Genomic DNA, 15,358 nt, shown 5'->3' on the forward strand with positions numbered 1-15,358 from the left:
AAGAGCCAGCTTCATGGCTTTCGGGAAAGATTCAATGTGTCAAACAGCTGAATGATAACTTTCTCTCCTGAACTGATATGAGTGATTTTGGTGGTTCCTTAGATCTTACATGGGCTACCTTAGTAGTGGGTATTTTTCAACTATTTGATTACTTCTTTGTAAAGTTAACTCTCCCAGCTTTATGCATGGGAGGACACAGAGGAGAAAAGTAAACCTCCAAGCACAAGATGCTTTTCACCTTGAAAACTGTTTGTCCCGAATGTATTTCCTGGCCGTGGTTCTTTCTTTGGAAAATCCTTATCATGAACTCAAAATGGCGGGGCCGTCTTTTGGTTATTTTTCCCGATCAATGGTTTTTAGCCACTAGACCACTTTCTGCACTGGGTTTCTTGTCTCCTCACCCTGTACCATAAGGCAGTCTGGTTGCTTCAGCAGGAAGGGTCGGCTGCGTGATAGGCGGGTGGTCTCTGAAGAGAGCTCCTCTTGTTTTCCTGATGGACCCAGGGCCAATGTGCCGCAGCCCCTGCGAAGCGCAGAGTACGAGGCTGTGGCTCCTGGATGGGGTGTTTCTCCCTTTGCCTTTAAGAGAACGCAGGGGTCATAGCGGTGTGCAGACGTGTACCTTGCCAGGGCTGCCAGGGAAATGCAGACTCCTGGGGAGGGTTGAGGGGACAGAGCTGTGTGTGCACTGATTAGTGTGCCATAGACTACAGCACAGCAGAGGCAAAGAATGCCATCTAAGCTCTTGTTGCTCGGAGTGTCCGAGGATCATCACCATCCAGGTCACCCAGGAGCTTATTAGAAATGCACAGTCTCAGACCTCACCCCAGACCATGAATCAGAACCTGCGTTTGAACCACATTCCTAGGTGACTCCCAGGCACATTCTAATTCGAGAAGCTCTGCTGCTTTTACCTGCACTCAAGGCCTCAGACTCCAGACCACTCCAGGAAGCCTTCCTTTCACATCCCGACGCCTCCACCCAACACTCTGTCACCTGGATCTTGCCCATTTCCTCCCTGGCATGTCCCTTAGTCCCTTAGGTCTGCACATCTGCCCTTCCTCATTGGCCAGCTCTAGCACAGATCACTATGTTCACCTTGGCAGTCCCAAGTCCTTGCATACTGCCTGCCTGAGAGCAGGCTCCAAGCTGAAGGCCTCTCGAGTTAGTGGATGAACGGATATGTGATCTGCATGGCAGAAATAAAAGCCTGAAGCTCGCAGAAGGTTAGGTGTTTATTTGCACTGCTTTTTAGACCGTCTACCAGGTTAAAAAAAAATTACACAGACTCTTTTGAAGGCATAGATTTTAGATACCAACCTCCGACTGTGGCATTTGGGGTTTCCAGAGCATGTTGTGGAGGCACTTTTGTACCCAGAGGCACATGGAATTTACCAGGCTGTAGGGAGCGATGTGCTCTCAGGGGCTGCTGCTGCCAGTAGCCTGGTGAGGTAGGGAAGACAGCAGTGGACACACGGTCAGGGCCCAGTACACAGCCCGCCTGCCTTTCATGTGCTGATTGTCCAGCAGGTGGCACCTGTTCCCTCCTGCCACCCACCTTAGAATCGCTTCCCTCTTGATGAGCACCTTCAGCCAGAGGTGGGTGGGAAGGGGAGGACGTGCACTGGGCTCTGCTCTGTGCCAGTATCTTTGGTATAAGGAGCCATTCCCTGGCCCAGGGCAGGCAGCCAGTACCCATCAGGGTTGGGGATCATTGTGGGTCTCCATTGCCCATGCTCTCTCTGCCTCTCATTAGTAGGGAATCGATGGGCCCTTGTTATGCCAAGGCAATGCTAAAATCTCTGGTTTACCTGACCCCTTCTCAGCGAGGCTCTCTGTGGGCCACAGCTGATGCTCCATCATTGCCAGTTTATGAGACAAGTTTCTGCCGCTCAGCCTTGGCACGGCAGATGGAAAACACCAGCAGGAAGAGCTTCCCCAGCATGGCCTTCCCTGCGTCGGTCATGTGCCTAATGAGCTATCCTTGCGGTGGGCTTTTCTCCTGCTTTTCACTGAAGAACCCCCATGTGCTCCATAGACATGAGCTCATGAAGCCTTCCTGGGGGGCAGGGGCAGCCTCATCTGTGACGCTGTCTCTGGGCAGCTTCACCGGCCCTACTGTCTTCCTTCTATCAGAAGATGCCTTCAGGCCCAGGAGACTTATCAAGACCTCACCCCCTTTGTCTTCAAAGATGCTTTTTTTGGTGACAGATCACCCTGGTTCTGCAGCGGGTTGGGGGCTAAGCCAAGAACACCTGTTTCTCCACAGGGGAAGTAAGCTAGAGTCAGGAGGAAGCAGCGAGGATGGCGTGTGACTGGACAACAGACGTCCTGTGGCCCCGGCGGTGCTCTCTCCTCTTGTGCTTTGGGGCAGCAGCATTTTAGGTGTGTAGCTTTGGTGGAAACGTCGCTCCCCACTGTTTGGAAGTGTAATGCTCCATGAGGAGGAAGTTGGAGCCAGTGTGGTTTTCTGGGTCCTCTGCCGGAGGACATCTGGAGTCCCCAATATGTTTCCCCAGGAGCGACTTAATGAAGACAATCCTTCAGCCCAGGCAAGGTCCCCGAAAGGGCTCAACGCTGGCGCCTGGGGAGCTTCACTCCCTAGTGTTTTCTCTCGCTCTGCCCCTTGGGCTGATTTCTAAAGGGTCTACTCTAGGCCTTCCTGGGAGATGTTCAAACTACAGATGGAACGGGTGAGAAGGCACAGTGGTTTAAAGGATGCTCATCACCAGCTTAAAGGAGGGAAGGAAATGACGCTTTGTTCTCAAGCCAGGTTCACTGATGGCTCTGGCAAGGAGGTGACTTCGCTCTCACAGGAGGATCCATTTGCAGGCTCCATGGTGACTTCTGACTTTTAGGGAAAATGTCTCCCCCACTCAGCCAGGATGAGGTGCAGCAGCTTCAGCCCAATCCCCCCATCCTCCCACCACCCCGCAAAGGACCAGGCACAGACTCCAGGCCGACTGCCCGATTTTGCTCCTCCCCAGTCCTCCTGCTGCTGCCCCAGGTGGAGGGAAGAGATGCGGCCCCTGCTCACAGGCATCAGGGGTGACTCTGGGCGGAGCTGTTGCTTTCCCTCCTCCTTAGAGCTCCAGCTCTGCAAGAGCCTTGGGGGAGTAGCAAAAGGGGAGTTGTGGGGGTGGGATGGGCAGGGATACATCGAACCCACCACAGCACAAGCCTCTTCTATACAAAAAGTGTGTATATCTCTGCAAATGTCACAATAGCATGATCTGCTCTTCTCTTAACATACGGCACTTGCTTTTAAATCTACAAGTTGAAATCTCAGAGACCCAACTTTTTAGCTAGCTATGTATAATTGCAAATCCTGTTATATATGTGGAATATATGTAAATACATATCACACATATGTGTGTATATCATTCTGAATAGTACTGCATACATTTGAGTCCCAGGAATTTGGACCTCAAACCTCCTATTTGCACACAGTTATACCACTCTGCGCCACCAAGGAAAGAAAACCTAACAGGCCCAGGGCACCGTCCCTCATGTGCCTGGTGTCCAGAGCCCAGGGCAGGCACCTCATACGTGGCTCGTCTTCTCGGCCAGGGCATGGTCCGTGGGCAGCGTGAACTTGATGGCGCCGTCCCTCTCCCAGCCCCTCCGGATCCTGGTGAGTCTGCGGCTGATGCAGGGCAGGAGGAACAGGGCTTTGGCCAGGATGACGACGCACGGCACCAGCAGCGTGAGCGTGAAGGTGGGAGGCAGGTAGAACTTGTAGCGGCTCTCCTCGAAGGCGCGGGTCCAGCCATAGGTGAGCGTGTGCAGTGTGCTCAGCACCAGGGCCACAAAGCCCAGCGAGGACTGTGGAGCGAAAAAAAGACTGGAGTGAGGGCAAGGGGATGACAGATGCAGCAATCCTGCCAACAACTCCTCTGTTGGCCTGGCGGAGGGGAAGGAGGGTGGCCTTAGCACTTGTGGCTCTGGGTTGGAACCCGAGTTCTATCACTCTTAGTGTGATTTTATGATAACTCTCAACTCTCTGTGCCTCAGCTCCCACAACAGGAAAATGGGAAGAATGCTTCTATGCTGAAGGTATCTAAGGACTGACAAATTCATGCGGATTCCTTACAATAACCATATAACCATGTTTTTTCCTTAACTTGGTTATTTGTATCTCTGGAGGCTGCTGGATGATTTCAGATGGAATTAAGTTCAAAGAAGTTTAAAAAACAGTTAAAGCCTGCTGCGGTGGCTCTCGCCTGTAATCCCAGCACTTTGGGAGGCCTAGGTGGGAGGACTGCTTGAGCCCAGGGGTTCGAGACCAGCCTGGGCAACATAGTGAGACTCTGTTTCTTCAAAAAATACAAAAAAATTAGCCCGGCTGTGGCAGCACGTGCCTGTTGTCCCAGCTACTTGGGAGGCTGAGATCACTTGAGCCCAAGAGGTTAAGGCTGCAGTGAGCCAAGATTGTGCCACTACACTACTGCACTACTGCACTCCAGCCTGGGTGACAGAGCAAGACCCTGTCTCTAAATATATATACACACATATACATGTATATGTGTGTGTGTATACAAATTTTACTAGTTCTGTGTGTATCTTAATGTATATTAGAGTAACAAGTGTCTGCCTGTATACCAAAATCATAATTTCACAGATAACATTTGGCCTAAGGTAAGATCAGATTAAAAAGTGGACTAATTTTAAATTAGCTTGAAGATAAATGCAGAGTAAATAATTTACAGATGGCATGTGGATTTGGCACCAGTAGTGAAGGCCCACTCATGGGGCCTGTGGTCTGGGTGACCTGGCACCATATAGAAAGCCCCAGAACACCACACAGATGCCCTCTGTGCATGCCAGACCTTCACCTCCCGCCCCATGCTGGGTTATAAATATCCCGGGTGGAAACCCCGCTGGGCCTGCTCTTCCCTCTGGAGGAGATTAGTGACCGTGGGGAGAAGAGACCGTCCAACTCCAAGTGGAAATGGTCCCAGCCATTTTACAATGGAGCTTCCCACCCCTTGAACCACGTGTGGGCTTTTGTGGGTCACTTCCAGCCAAGAGTGACTGATCCACCACCCAAAGCATGACTTTCTGTAGGAGCTGCAATGTGAAAATGGCTGGGAAGTGCTGCTCTGTGACTCCAGCCTCTTGGCATGTACGAGTTTTCATGGACCACGAAGGAAGAGATCCAGGTTCTACTGTTGGTGCTGGTTCAACTGATATGAACCCTGGGCAGTCCACTTAATCAACTTCAGTGGGAGATAAGTAATTTCCAAAGCTAAAGTCAGAGGGGGAAGTGCTGGGTAGGCGCAGTCGCCTCCATCTAGTCCCCTAGACAGGGCAGGCAGTGACACAGCAGAGGGCACCGAGAGCGAGGGAAGAGTGGCACAGGGGGGCTCTGACTGAATTCTGCGAGCACTGGGGAGCCACTGAGAGCTTTGGGGCAGGAGAGACCATGTCTATTACACAGGGATGGAAATAGCAATGACCCATCAAGCAACGAACACATAACGCATTTTCTCCAAGGAGACATCGCGAGGGTGTAATTTAAATGTGGCAGCTCACCGAGACCTCTGGGTGGTCTCTATGGATTCCCTTCTAGCCCGGCTTGTCGGCATCAATCCAGAGCCTCGGCTGACAGATGCTTCTCATTTGCACTCCCCTCAGAAGTGTTTCTAAGTGGGTCTGATTCCACACTGGGCCCTGTTCTTGCTCCTCCCTGGTGTGTGTGTGTGTGTGTGTGTGTGTGTGTCCCTTCGTTTGCGCCTGCTCCAGAACAGACACCAGGACGGTGAATGTCAGTGAGTGAAAGAACATGGTGTGGGAGAATTGCTTGTAATGCTTTTGCTAAAGATAATAATAAACATTTTCCAATGGCTGCACACTACAATTTCACAGACAGGTTCTCACGTTCAGCATCCCTGGGCCCAAGTAGAATAACCATATAAAACCTTCTCTATCCTTCTTCACTCTTTCTGGTTCTTCTTGGCTTTGTGTCCACTTCCAGAATCTTCTTGGCCCGGTCTTTAACAACTTCTGGCTCACCACGAAGAGTGAGGAAGCCACCGTGGGCTTTGTGCTGTCACTCACAGTGAATTCCTATCATTTTAATGTAGTCACCTCCCAAAGAGAAGCCTCCTTGACCGTCAGTTGCACACGTAAGCAAATCCTTGCCACTTCCAGAAGTTTCTATCAATAATTCCAAATCCCCTGCAACTTCTCAGCCACCCCAACTTTTCTAAATTCTAATCTCTTGGTGTGGAAGACTGTGGTTAAAAAGGTCCCCAGAACCGACCATCAAGAAAAAGTCTTGGCCGGGTGTGGCGGCTCACGCCTGTAATCCCAACACTTTGGGAGGCCGAGGCGGGTGGATCACCTGAGGTTGGGAGTTCAAGACCAGCCTGACCAACATGGAGAAACCCCGTCTCTACTAAAAATACAAAATTAGCCAGGTGTTGTGGCGCATGCCTGTAATCCCAGCTACTCGCTTGAACCCAGGAGGCAGAGGTTGTGGTGAGCCAAAATCATGCCATTGTACTCCAGCCTGGGCAACAAGAGTGAAATTCCATCTCAAAAAAAAGAATAAGTCTTGACGTCAATCACCCTGATGTTCCCCAGCCAGGTTCCCAGCCCTAATTAACTGTGGGCCCTCCCACCCCTCCTCATTGTGGACTTACTGGTGTTGCTAAGATGGCTGGGCAATGCCCTTTATCCCCGAGAGTTTGTCACTCTGTGGCTATCAGACTGTGGTTTTCAAACCTTGCTACACATTAAAATCACCCGGGGAGCTTGCTTGAGTAAAATATTAGTGCCCAAACCCCACTCCCAGAAATTCAGATTAAATTGGTTTGGGGCGGGACGTGGGCATCTGTTGTTTTTTAAGGTTCGGCAGATGAGGCTGATCTAAACCACTCATGTAGGAGACTGTCGTCACCACACCCTTCTAGCTTCAGGGTGAAAAGTCCACACGGGCCCCTCTGCTCAGGTCACTTGACTGGGGAAGACCTGGACCTATCTGTTCCTTAGACAAAGCCCCACTGAGAGCCTTTGGGCACCCACCTCTGTGTCGTGGTGCTTTTCCAGAAGGTGCGGCAATGGGAGCCCGTCCAGGCCTGGAAAGCCAGCCTTAGTGGACCCAGTGAGGTCTTTGCATCTCCCTCGGGCAACGTGCCCTGCAGCTCCAGTGTTTGGTCTGTGTGGGCCACTGTCCCCAGCCCCTGATCTGGAGAGTGATGAATTTTGCTGGACACTCTGGGCTCTGCACAGGGACAGTGTGGAGACACTGCTCCGAGGCCCACCAGTGGCAGTCAGCTCCTCCTGTTCATATATCCTCATGCTTGTGCCATCCAAAATCCCATGGTGCAGAGAGCAGGAAGCTCCAGCCCCAGGCTACTGGTTCATAGCAAGGACTGACAGCCAAAGGCCAGCCAATAACAAAGGGCCTTTGACTTTCCTGTCCCAGTGGGAAGCCTGCATGATTCCAGAGAGTTACTTTCCCAGAAACTCTCCTTGGGAACAATTTAAAAATCCCAGAACCCAAAGAAGCCCAAAAGAAGGAGAGGGATTGTCATGAGGCAATTAATAAGATCCCCAAGCTAGGGCCATTTTTATTATACGTAAGCTTGTTAGCAAAAAGGAAACAGCCAGGTCGTTGTAGCTCCTGCTGGTGCTCAATTACTATGGCACGAAGGGGCTTTGGACAATCGCTCACGAAGCTGGGATCAGGCTGGTCTTGTCATTATTTCAGGCAGGTGGCTGGAGTGGGCAAGGTCACAGGCAGTTCCTCTCACTCTGGGAGAGAACTTAGGTTCTGAAAGCTGAACCCTCATTTTTCTGTGCAGATGAGCTGCTCTGACTGGGGTATTTTGCAGTCTAACATCTAATAATGTTTAACTGGCTGAATTGAAACAGTTAGCACAACCCAAACCAAACCAAAACGGTAACAGAAAGTACCCAAAGGAACACAGAATAAAATGTAAAACTTTGAAAACAGCTTTGGGAACAAAAGGATAAATGCGAGCGCAAGTGACCTCTTTGTGGAATCAACACATTGTTTCAATGGTTTTTAGCTAAATAAAGTGTCTGAGATGTTCAAACCAGAGTGACTTCACCTTGAATGGGGGCTGGGTAAAATGAGGCTGAGATCTACTGGGCTGCATTCCCAGGAGGTTAAACATTGCTAGTCACAGGATGACATAGGAAGTCGGCTCAAGATACAGGTCATACACACCTTGTTGATAAAACAGGTTGCAGTAAAGAAGCCAGCCAAAAGCACCAAAACCAACATGGCAACGAGAGTGACCTCTGGTCATCCTCATTGCTCATTATACACTAGTTATAATGCATTAGCATGTTAAAAGACACGCCCACTAGCGCCATGACAGTTTACAAATGCCACGGCAATGTCAGGAAGTTACACTATATGGTCTAAAAAGGTAAGGAACCCTTAGTTCTGGGAATTGCCATCCCTTTCCCGGAAAACTCATGAATAATCCACCCCTCATTCAGCATATAATCAAGAAGTAACAATAAGTATAAGCAGCTGGGCAGCTATGCCGCTGCTCTGACTATGGAGTAGACATTCTTTTATTCCTTCCTTTCTTAATAAACTTGCTTTCACTTTACTGTATGGACAGGCCCTGAATTCTTTCTCACGTGAGGTCCAAGAACCCTCTCTTGGGGTCTGGATCAGGACCCTTTTCTGGTAACAAAAGCATTACAGATCTAGGGGTCAACCACGGCTCCTCAAGAATCATGGCTGTCCCCGCAGCGTGGTGTCTGCTGTGGACATGTGTGTAGGGGAGGGTGATGGGGCTCAGGTAGCTTCTCACTGGCCGTGCTAACTTTAAAGGAGAAGGTTGCAGCTTACCTTAAAAGCCAGCATGCCACTGTTGGCTGCATGCATCCTGCATTTAACGTGTCCAGCTCAGATCCTCTCAATGACCATATAGGGTGGGCACAGGCACAAGCGAGCAGCCGAAGCTCCGAGAGCCTAGGAAACTTGTCTGATGATGCAGGGCAGGTAAGTGGGGGTCTTGGGACTGAAATTCAGGTCTTCTGGTTCCACTGTCTGTGTTCCCTGCACGGGAAGTTGCCACACACTGTGGCATGCGCACCTATCAGTCACTCAGGGAGCCGCAAAAATAGACTGCCAGAGCCATCCCTCAGCATCTGGGTCCATGGATGGGAGGCAGGCCTGGGTTTTCAATTTCTCAACCTATTTGACAGGGACTCGCAGTAAGAATCCTGTTTTCCTCTGCTGCCCGGTAGACAATGAGGTATGCTACATTTGCAAATATAACTAGCAAATCCACATAACTGAAAAAGTATCCTGACAACATGCAAAACACTCCACTGTTTTCATTGTCATTCTATTTTATTTCATTTTTAAAATGCTGCTTGTGATCCACGGAATCAATTGCATGATCCACTAGTGAGTGTCCACCAGTTTGCAAACACTGACCTGGACCACTTTTAGGCCCAGCGTTGGAGTTCCCTGGCCTCTATCTCACTGTCGCCTACTGAACTCAGAAACGGATGGCTGGTAGCTTAGTCAGGGATAATGGAAATGTGGCCAGATACCCTAAGAATAATAGCAACATGCTTTTTATTTTTTTTTTCACACATAATCTCCTGCTGTGGCTCATAAAATCCCTGTAGGGCATTAACTCGGTTTTTCAGGGGTGTAAACTGAGGCTCTTGGAGCAGACATGCTCTGCCCACACTTACAGAGAAGGGTTGCGGGGAGGGAAAGCTGGAACCCGGGCTTCCCAGGCGACGCTGACAGTGCCTCCTCCGTATTGACATCTGGTTTTTGTGGATGGAAGGCAGGCATTGATTTCCACAAGTAAAATCCTGCCTCTCTACCCACCTAACACCACCCCGCTCTTGCAGTGGCAAAAGGACTGTCCTATTTGTATTTCAACGCTTTCATATGTAAAGTAGAAGGCAGCTGCTAGGGTCTCAGTCAGCTCTTGCTAACAAAATCAAATCCGCCGGCTTTCTCTGGCAGCCAGAGCCAGGGCATGTAATCTATGGCTGCTTAAGGGAGCAGCTTTCTGGTGAGAGGAGCAGCCTGCGGTCGATTTTAATTGTGGATAAGCCGTGCACGCCAGATACTTCCAGGTGGGAAGAGGAAAATCCTAGATTTGAGTGTGAGACACATGGGGATTAGTGGCAGATAAATAAAATTCTTCCCCCTCTCGTATGCTAGCATGTGTCAGCCCTGAGCCCTCCTCCAGGGACCTTCCGAGATGAGCGGAGTCAGGGAGATTCAGAGGCAGACACACTTTAAAAAATACATGGCTACAACTCTGTGTTGTTCCAATGGATGTGAAGCATCCCTGGTCAGGAGCAATTAATTTGGATTACATAAGAGCATTACGCTGTCACTGTCCCTGAGTCCTGTACCACGTCCTCCCTGCACAGATTTCTGTTGATAGTGGGGGTGGATAGGATGGCTGTTCTCTGCCCTGATACAATGGCAGGATACAGCATTAGTCAGCTCCCACCCAAGGGAGGGGAGGAGTTAATCCGCCAACACTGACCGCAGATTCTGTGTGGAGAACAGTGGGAGATGCCAAAGAAATGTAAACAATGTCCCCGCCTCCGTTTCCTTTATCATGGAAAGATGGCTCTGCCTGTCTTCTTCTCTATTGCATCACAGGCCTAGCAGGATGCCTGGCCTGCAGTAAATGCTCAATAAATGTTTGTTGAATGAACAAATGCAAAAAGAAACTTGCCACTAGCAGCATTTCCCAGAGTATGTTCTGTGGAGTTTGTTTGTTTGTTTGTTTTGGAGACGAGGTCTTGCCATGGTGTCCAGACTGGACACTTGAACTTCTGACTCCTGGAAGGATCACTCAAGCTCAAGTGACTCTCCCACCTCAGCCTCTGTTAGTAGCTGGGATCCCAGCCACATGCCACAGTGCCCAGCTTGTGGAGTGCTGATAGCTGTTATTTGGAAAAAAGGAGGGGGAGGGTGCTAATGCTCCAATAAGTCTGGTTGACAAAGGTTTGTTTGTTGTAGATGTTATTAGAATTTTTGATGTGCCAAAGTGCATTGTGATCTCTTAGAGGGAAGTAAATCTTTTCTCAAATTCATTTGATGACAGACCTCCCTTTTCTGGATTGTTTCATAGGAATGGCATCCTTGCGAAAAAGCTGTGCTGCATCCCCTACAAACTGGGGTCCTAATGCTTGTCTCCCATCCACGCTGCATGAATCAAGGGGTTAAGGGGAACAACAGAGCCAGGCTGAGACGAGGGGTGGAGGGTGGTGGACCAGGCTCGCTCACTCCCTAGCCCACGGACTCCTACCTAGACCAGCAAAATGTCCAGTGACTTCATGTCATTCAATTTTGTTTGGAAAGCTCAAGAATTCTAGAAGCTGAGAACAGTGGACCCAGGGCTCAGTGTCCTGGAATGTAATGTTTTCCCATGCCTGTGTCTGGCTTCCTCATGTAGTGGCAGGTTAAGTTTGTAGCGGGCAGCCCCTATCAGGAGGCTTGGATGGGCCCTCTGGGTCAGGAAGGCCTGGCATCTCACTGAGTGGTCCTGCTGTGCGGATGATCAGAGCCCAGGCAGTTCTCGAAGGTGGAGCACTTACTCATGAGAGGTGGGCCAGGGCCACGCTGAAGCTTGCCGGCGGACGAGAGACTACTTTACCTGAACGAAGCTGAACTCCCTCCAGTTGAGCGAGTTTGCAATGGATGGCAGTGAGGTCACGGCCAGCAGGGACAGCGTGCCGAGGGCCAGCACTCCCAGGGAGAGGTAGATCTCCATCCGCCAGACCTCCTCCTCCACCCAGAGGTGGCTCTTGTTGGCCAAGACCTGACATGGATGGAAGGAAAAGAAGGAAAACCATGAACGCTGTGGCAAAGGCTGGTGCCCTGGGAGGGCAATGATGAAGGACACGAGAAAGATGATACGGCGGGTACTCACACTGCACCTGACACTACCTGGGTCTGTGACAAGCATTTCTCAGGCACTAATTCATCGAATCCTCAAAACCATCCCACGAAGTAGAGATCACTACTATCCCATTTTGGAGATGGAGGAAATGAGGCACAAAGATGAAATCACTTTCCCAAGGTCACATGAAGCTAACAGATGTAGAGCTGGGACCAGGACCCACGCACTCTGGTGCCAATGACTGGGGCTTCTGGGGCTTTCACACATCTGCCCCAGGGCAACCAATCAGAACAGTCACATCAGTAGAGTAAGGAGTCAACCAGAAATCCAGCCCTTAAGCATGGCTCCGTCTCACGGTTTTCTGGCCCCAGAATCCCAGGACAGGAGAGAGGAGCTCTTCTAGCTCAGAATCCCCTCAGCCAATGAGCTCACACCCTACTGGCTGCTTCCCTTCCCAGCCTGTCTCACCCTGAGCCCTCTGTCTTCCTGGACCCCCACACTGCCCCTGTCACTGGCTCACACTCAGGACATACAAAGACACAAGCAGACACTGAGCCCCCAACACTCCCTGACCCAAAGCTCTCAGCCTCCCGTCTTCCTACCCAGTTCTCTACTTCTGCCTGGGGCACACAGCCTTGGCTCAACTTTGCCAGGCAAGAGAGACTGACGGCCATTCACCAAGCAGTTCAGCGAGCACTTACGAAGCACCTACTGTGTGCCAGGCCCTGGGCTACAGAAAATAAAGATACCTGCCTTCACCCTGCCCTCTGAGAGATCTGGGGCCCCCACCAAGCTCCAGGACACATAAATTGGGGAGCCCGTATGAACCTGGAGATTTCTGACCCTTCTCTCCCCACCGTGCCACTGAGCCCCCTCCTAACCCGGCCAACACTCACTCGCACAGTGCCCTCATGAGGAAGAACTTTTTTTTTTTTTTTTTTTTTGGAGACAGAGTCTCGCTTAGTCGCCCAGACTGGAGTGCAGTGGCGCGATCTCAGCTCACTGCAAGCTCCGCCTCCCGGGTTCACGCCATTCTCCTGCCTCAGCCTCCCGAGTAGCTGGGACTACAGGCGCCCGCCGCCTCGCCCGGCTAATTTTTTGCATTTTTAGTAGAGACGGGGTTTCACCGTGTTAGCCAGGATGGTCTCGATCTTCTGACCTCGTGATCCGCCCGCCTCGGCCTCCCAAAGTGCTGGGATTACAGGCGTGAGCCACCGCGCCCGGCCGAGGAAGAACTTTTATCAAGGTGCAACTAGACCAGGCAGCAGAGTTCGTGGAAGTCAAAGTGTTCTCTGTGAATCACTGTGAAATGCTGGTACTTTAATTCTATAATGTCAGCAGAACAAGGAACAGTATTTCCATTAGAAGATGTGACTACACTTTAATAGGCTGCCTCTCAAAATAGAATGACTCATACAGGTTTTTTGAGAAACAATTTCAGCAGAAAAAAATAATAATAATAACATGAGCTCAGTTACCAGATAAAATATTAAAAGTGAATCCACTTGGCTGAGCAAAATGGTTATATAGCTTATAAGAGAAAGTTTAAAGAAATGGAGAAAATGCCATCCATTGAGTGCTTTTCCTGCAATTTGTGAAAAATGATCGCCTCTGTTCTATTTTAGGGCAGGCCTGGCTCACTTTGGTGACTTTAAGCCACTAAGGGACCAGGAGTCTGGGGATCCAGCCTCTTGTCCTGACCACCAGTGGCATGTGACTCTAACAGGTCTGTTTCTGGGCCTCAGTTTCTCTACCTGGGAGGTTTGGATGAGGTCATGTCTGAAATTCTCTTGATTTTGCTTGTGTGCCTGCTGTGGTTGAAGTCACCATTAGCTGGAAAGGCATGCAGAGGGCGGAGAGGTCTCCTCCGTACCTCTGCCCAGTGAAGTCTTACTCACATCTCGCAGCATGAATTGAGTAAGTCATCTCCTCGCTGGAAGTTGTTTGTTCTTTAACTCTGCTTCATTAGTCATTCCTCTCTGCGTCTCGGGAAGATCAGGCAGTTAATGTCACAAGTCAGAGTTTCGATGATTACACACACATATACCACATTGGCTTGCAAAATGTCTTGTTTTTTTCCTCTAATATTTCTTCTCTGCAGTGACGCTGGGAAGGGAGGGATGAGGTGGGCAAGGGAGCAGTGGATGGCGAAGAGCCACATGAGGACTGAACCTAAGCCAGCCTTAGGAGTCCATGAGATTCCCGGCCAGCCTATTAAACCACAGTGCTGTGCTCAGAGCTCCCCGGTGACCAGTGGCGCACATGGCTAACTGGAACAGAGGTGTAATAGCTCGCCTAGTAAGTCTCTATGTTTAGAGATGATCAAGTTCGCCACCTTGAGAAGGCGAAGGAGAGTCGTCACCAACCAGAGAGGGAAAGACAGCATTCAGGTGTGGGATTTCCCTCTAGGTTGCAGATCAGACGCTGAAGGACCAGTGGGGCTGCAGCATTAGCCCCTCTCCATGTCTTCACAGCGGGTGATGGATGGGAAGGGAGTGGTACTGACTCACTGCCTGCCAGACTCAGAGGAGGAGGGAGTGGCAGGGTGTGGAAGGGCAACCTGGGGGGCATAGAGACCACAGGCCTGGATTCTGACGCTGACTCTGCCACTGGTGGGCGGTCATGAGACCCTGGGCAGTCCCTTTCCTGGCTCATAGCATCCTTGTATCTTGCTGTGTTACTGCAAGACTAAAAGCATTACGTTTGTGGAATGAGTAGCATGGGACAGGCACACAGTGGGCACTTAATGTAATAAATGGCTGTTGTTCTCAGTGGCAACAAGGCAGTTAGGCTAGTTCTTGCTCCAAGTTCTACGTGCACTCCTCTTAAGATGCCTGGTATTGGCTTTGTGGTGGGCAGTTAAAAATCAGTCACTCAGTGAACATGCACTGGGAACCTCTGTTAGGAACCACGGACCCCAAGGTGTGGAAGACCCAGTCATGGACCTCTGAGTTGGGTATGAAGCAGTGTGTAAGAAAAATAATAGTATTTACAAAATACAACAGATTACAGAGGCAGGTATGGGGAAGTCAGGGGAGAGGCTGGGGGAGCTTAACAGAGGTAGGGTTTTGAAGGAGGAATTGGAGTTTGCAGGCTGTCAAGGTGTCCCAGGGTGGGCACGCCAAGCAAGAGGAATGAGCTCTGCCCATTTAGAGGACAGTATGGGACCCAAGTGTTGACACGTCACAGGAGAAGGGGAGATGAGGCTGTGGAGGGAGTCTAGCTACATAGTGAGGGTTCTACCATTATCCCAAGGACACTGGAATCACTGAACCTTTTCAGCAGTGACATGGTCAGATGAGCATTTCAGACCGACCATCCTATGCCAGCCATGTGCAGATGTAGCTTGGGGTGACGGTAATAGGAGAACAGAGTGCAGCTTAAACATTTCTTTGATCTTGATCTTTGATTTTGATCTTGAAATGTGTATTTCCAGGGAAATACACAAGCAAAACCAAAGGCCCTGTACAAATATC

At 50.2% G+C, this 15,358-nt stretch overlaps 1 protein-coding gene across 3 annotated transcripts in view; it reads right to left on the reverse strand.

Moving 5' to 3' along the window:
• Positions 1-1,219: 1,219 nt before the first annotated feature.
• STEAP3 (STEAP family member 3, metalloreductase) overlaps positions 1,220-15,358 on the reverse strand; it is a 41,982-nt gene continuing 27,843 nt past the window's right edge. For all 3 annotated transcript variants that reach the window (XM_011983452.1, XM_011983450.1, XM_011983451.1), the window contains 2 exons: positions 11,637-11,801; positions 1,220-3,825 (listed from right to left, as the gene is read on the reverse strand). In XM_011983452.1, coding sequence (XP_011838842.1) covers positions 3,544-3,825; positions 11,637-11,801 — 447 coding nt within the window. In that variant the 3' untranslated portion in view covers positions 1,220-3,543. The remainder of the gene's footprint in view (positions 3,826-11,636; positions 11,802-15,358) is intronic.

The sequence above is a fragment of the Mandrillus leucophaeus genome, unplaced genomic scaffold, assembly GCF_000951045.1.
Source record: "Mandrillus leucophaeus isolate KB7577 unplaced genomic scaffold, Mleu.le_1.0 Scaffold25, whole genome shotgun sequence".
Classification (NCBI taxonomy): Eukaryota; Metazoa; Chordata; class Mammalia; order Primates; family Cercopithecidae; genus Mandrillus; species Mandrillus leucophaeus.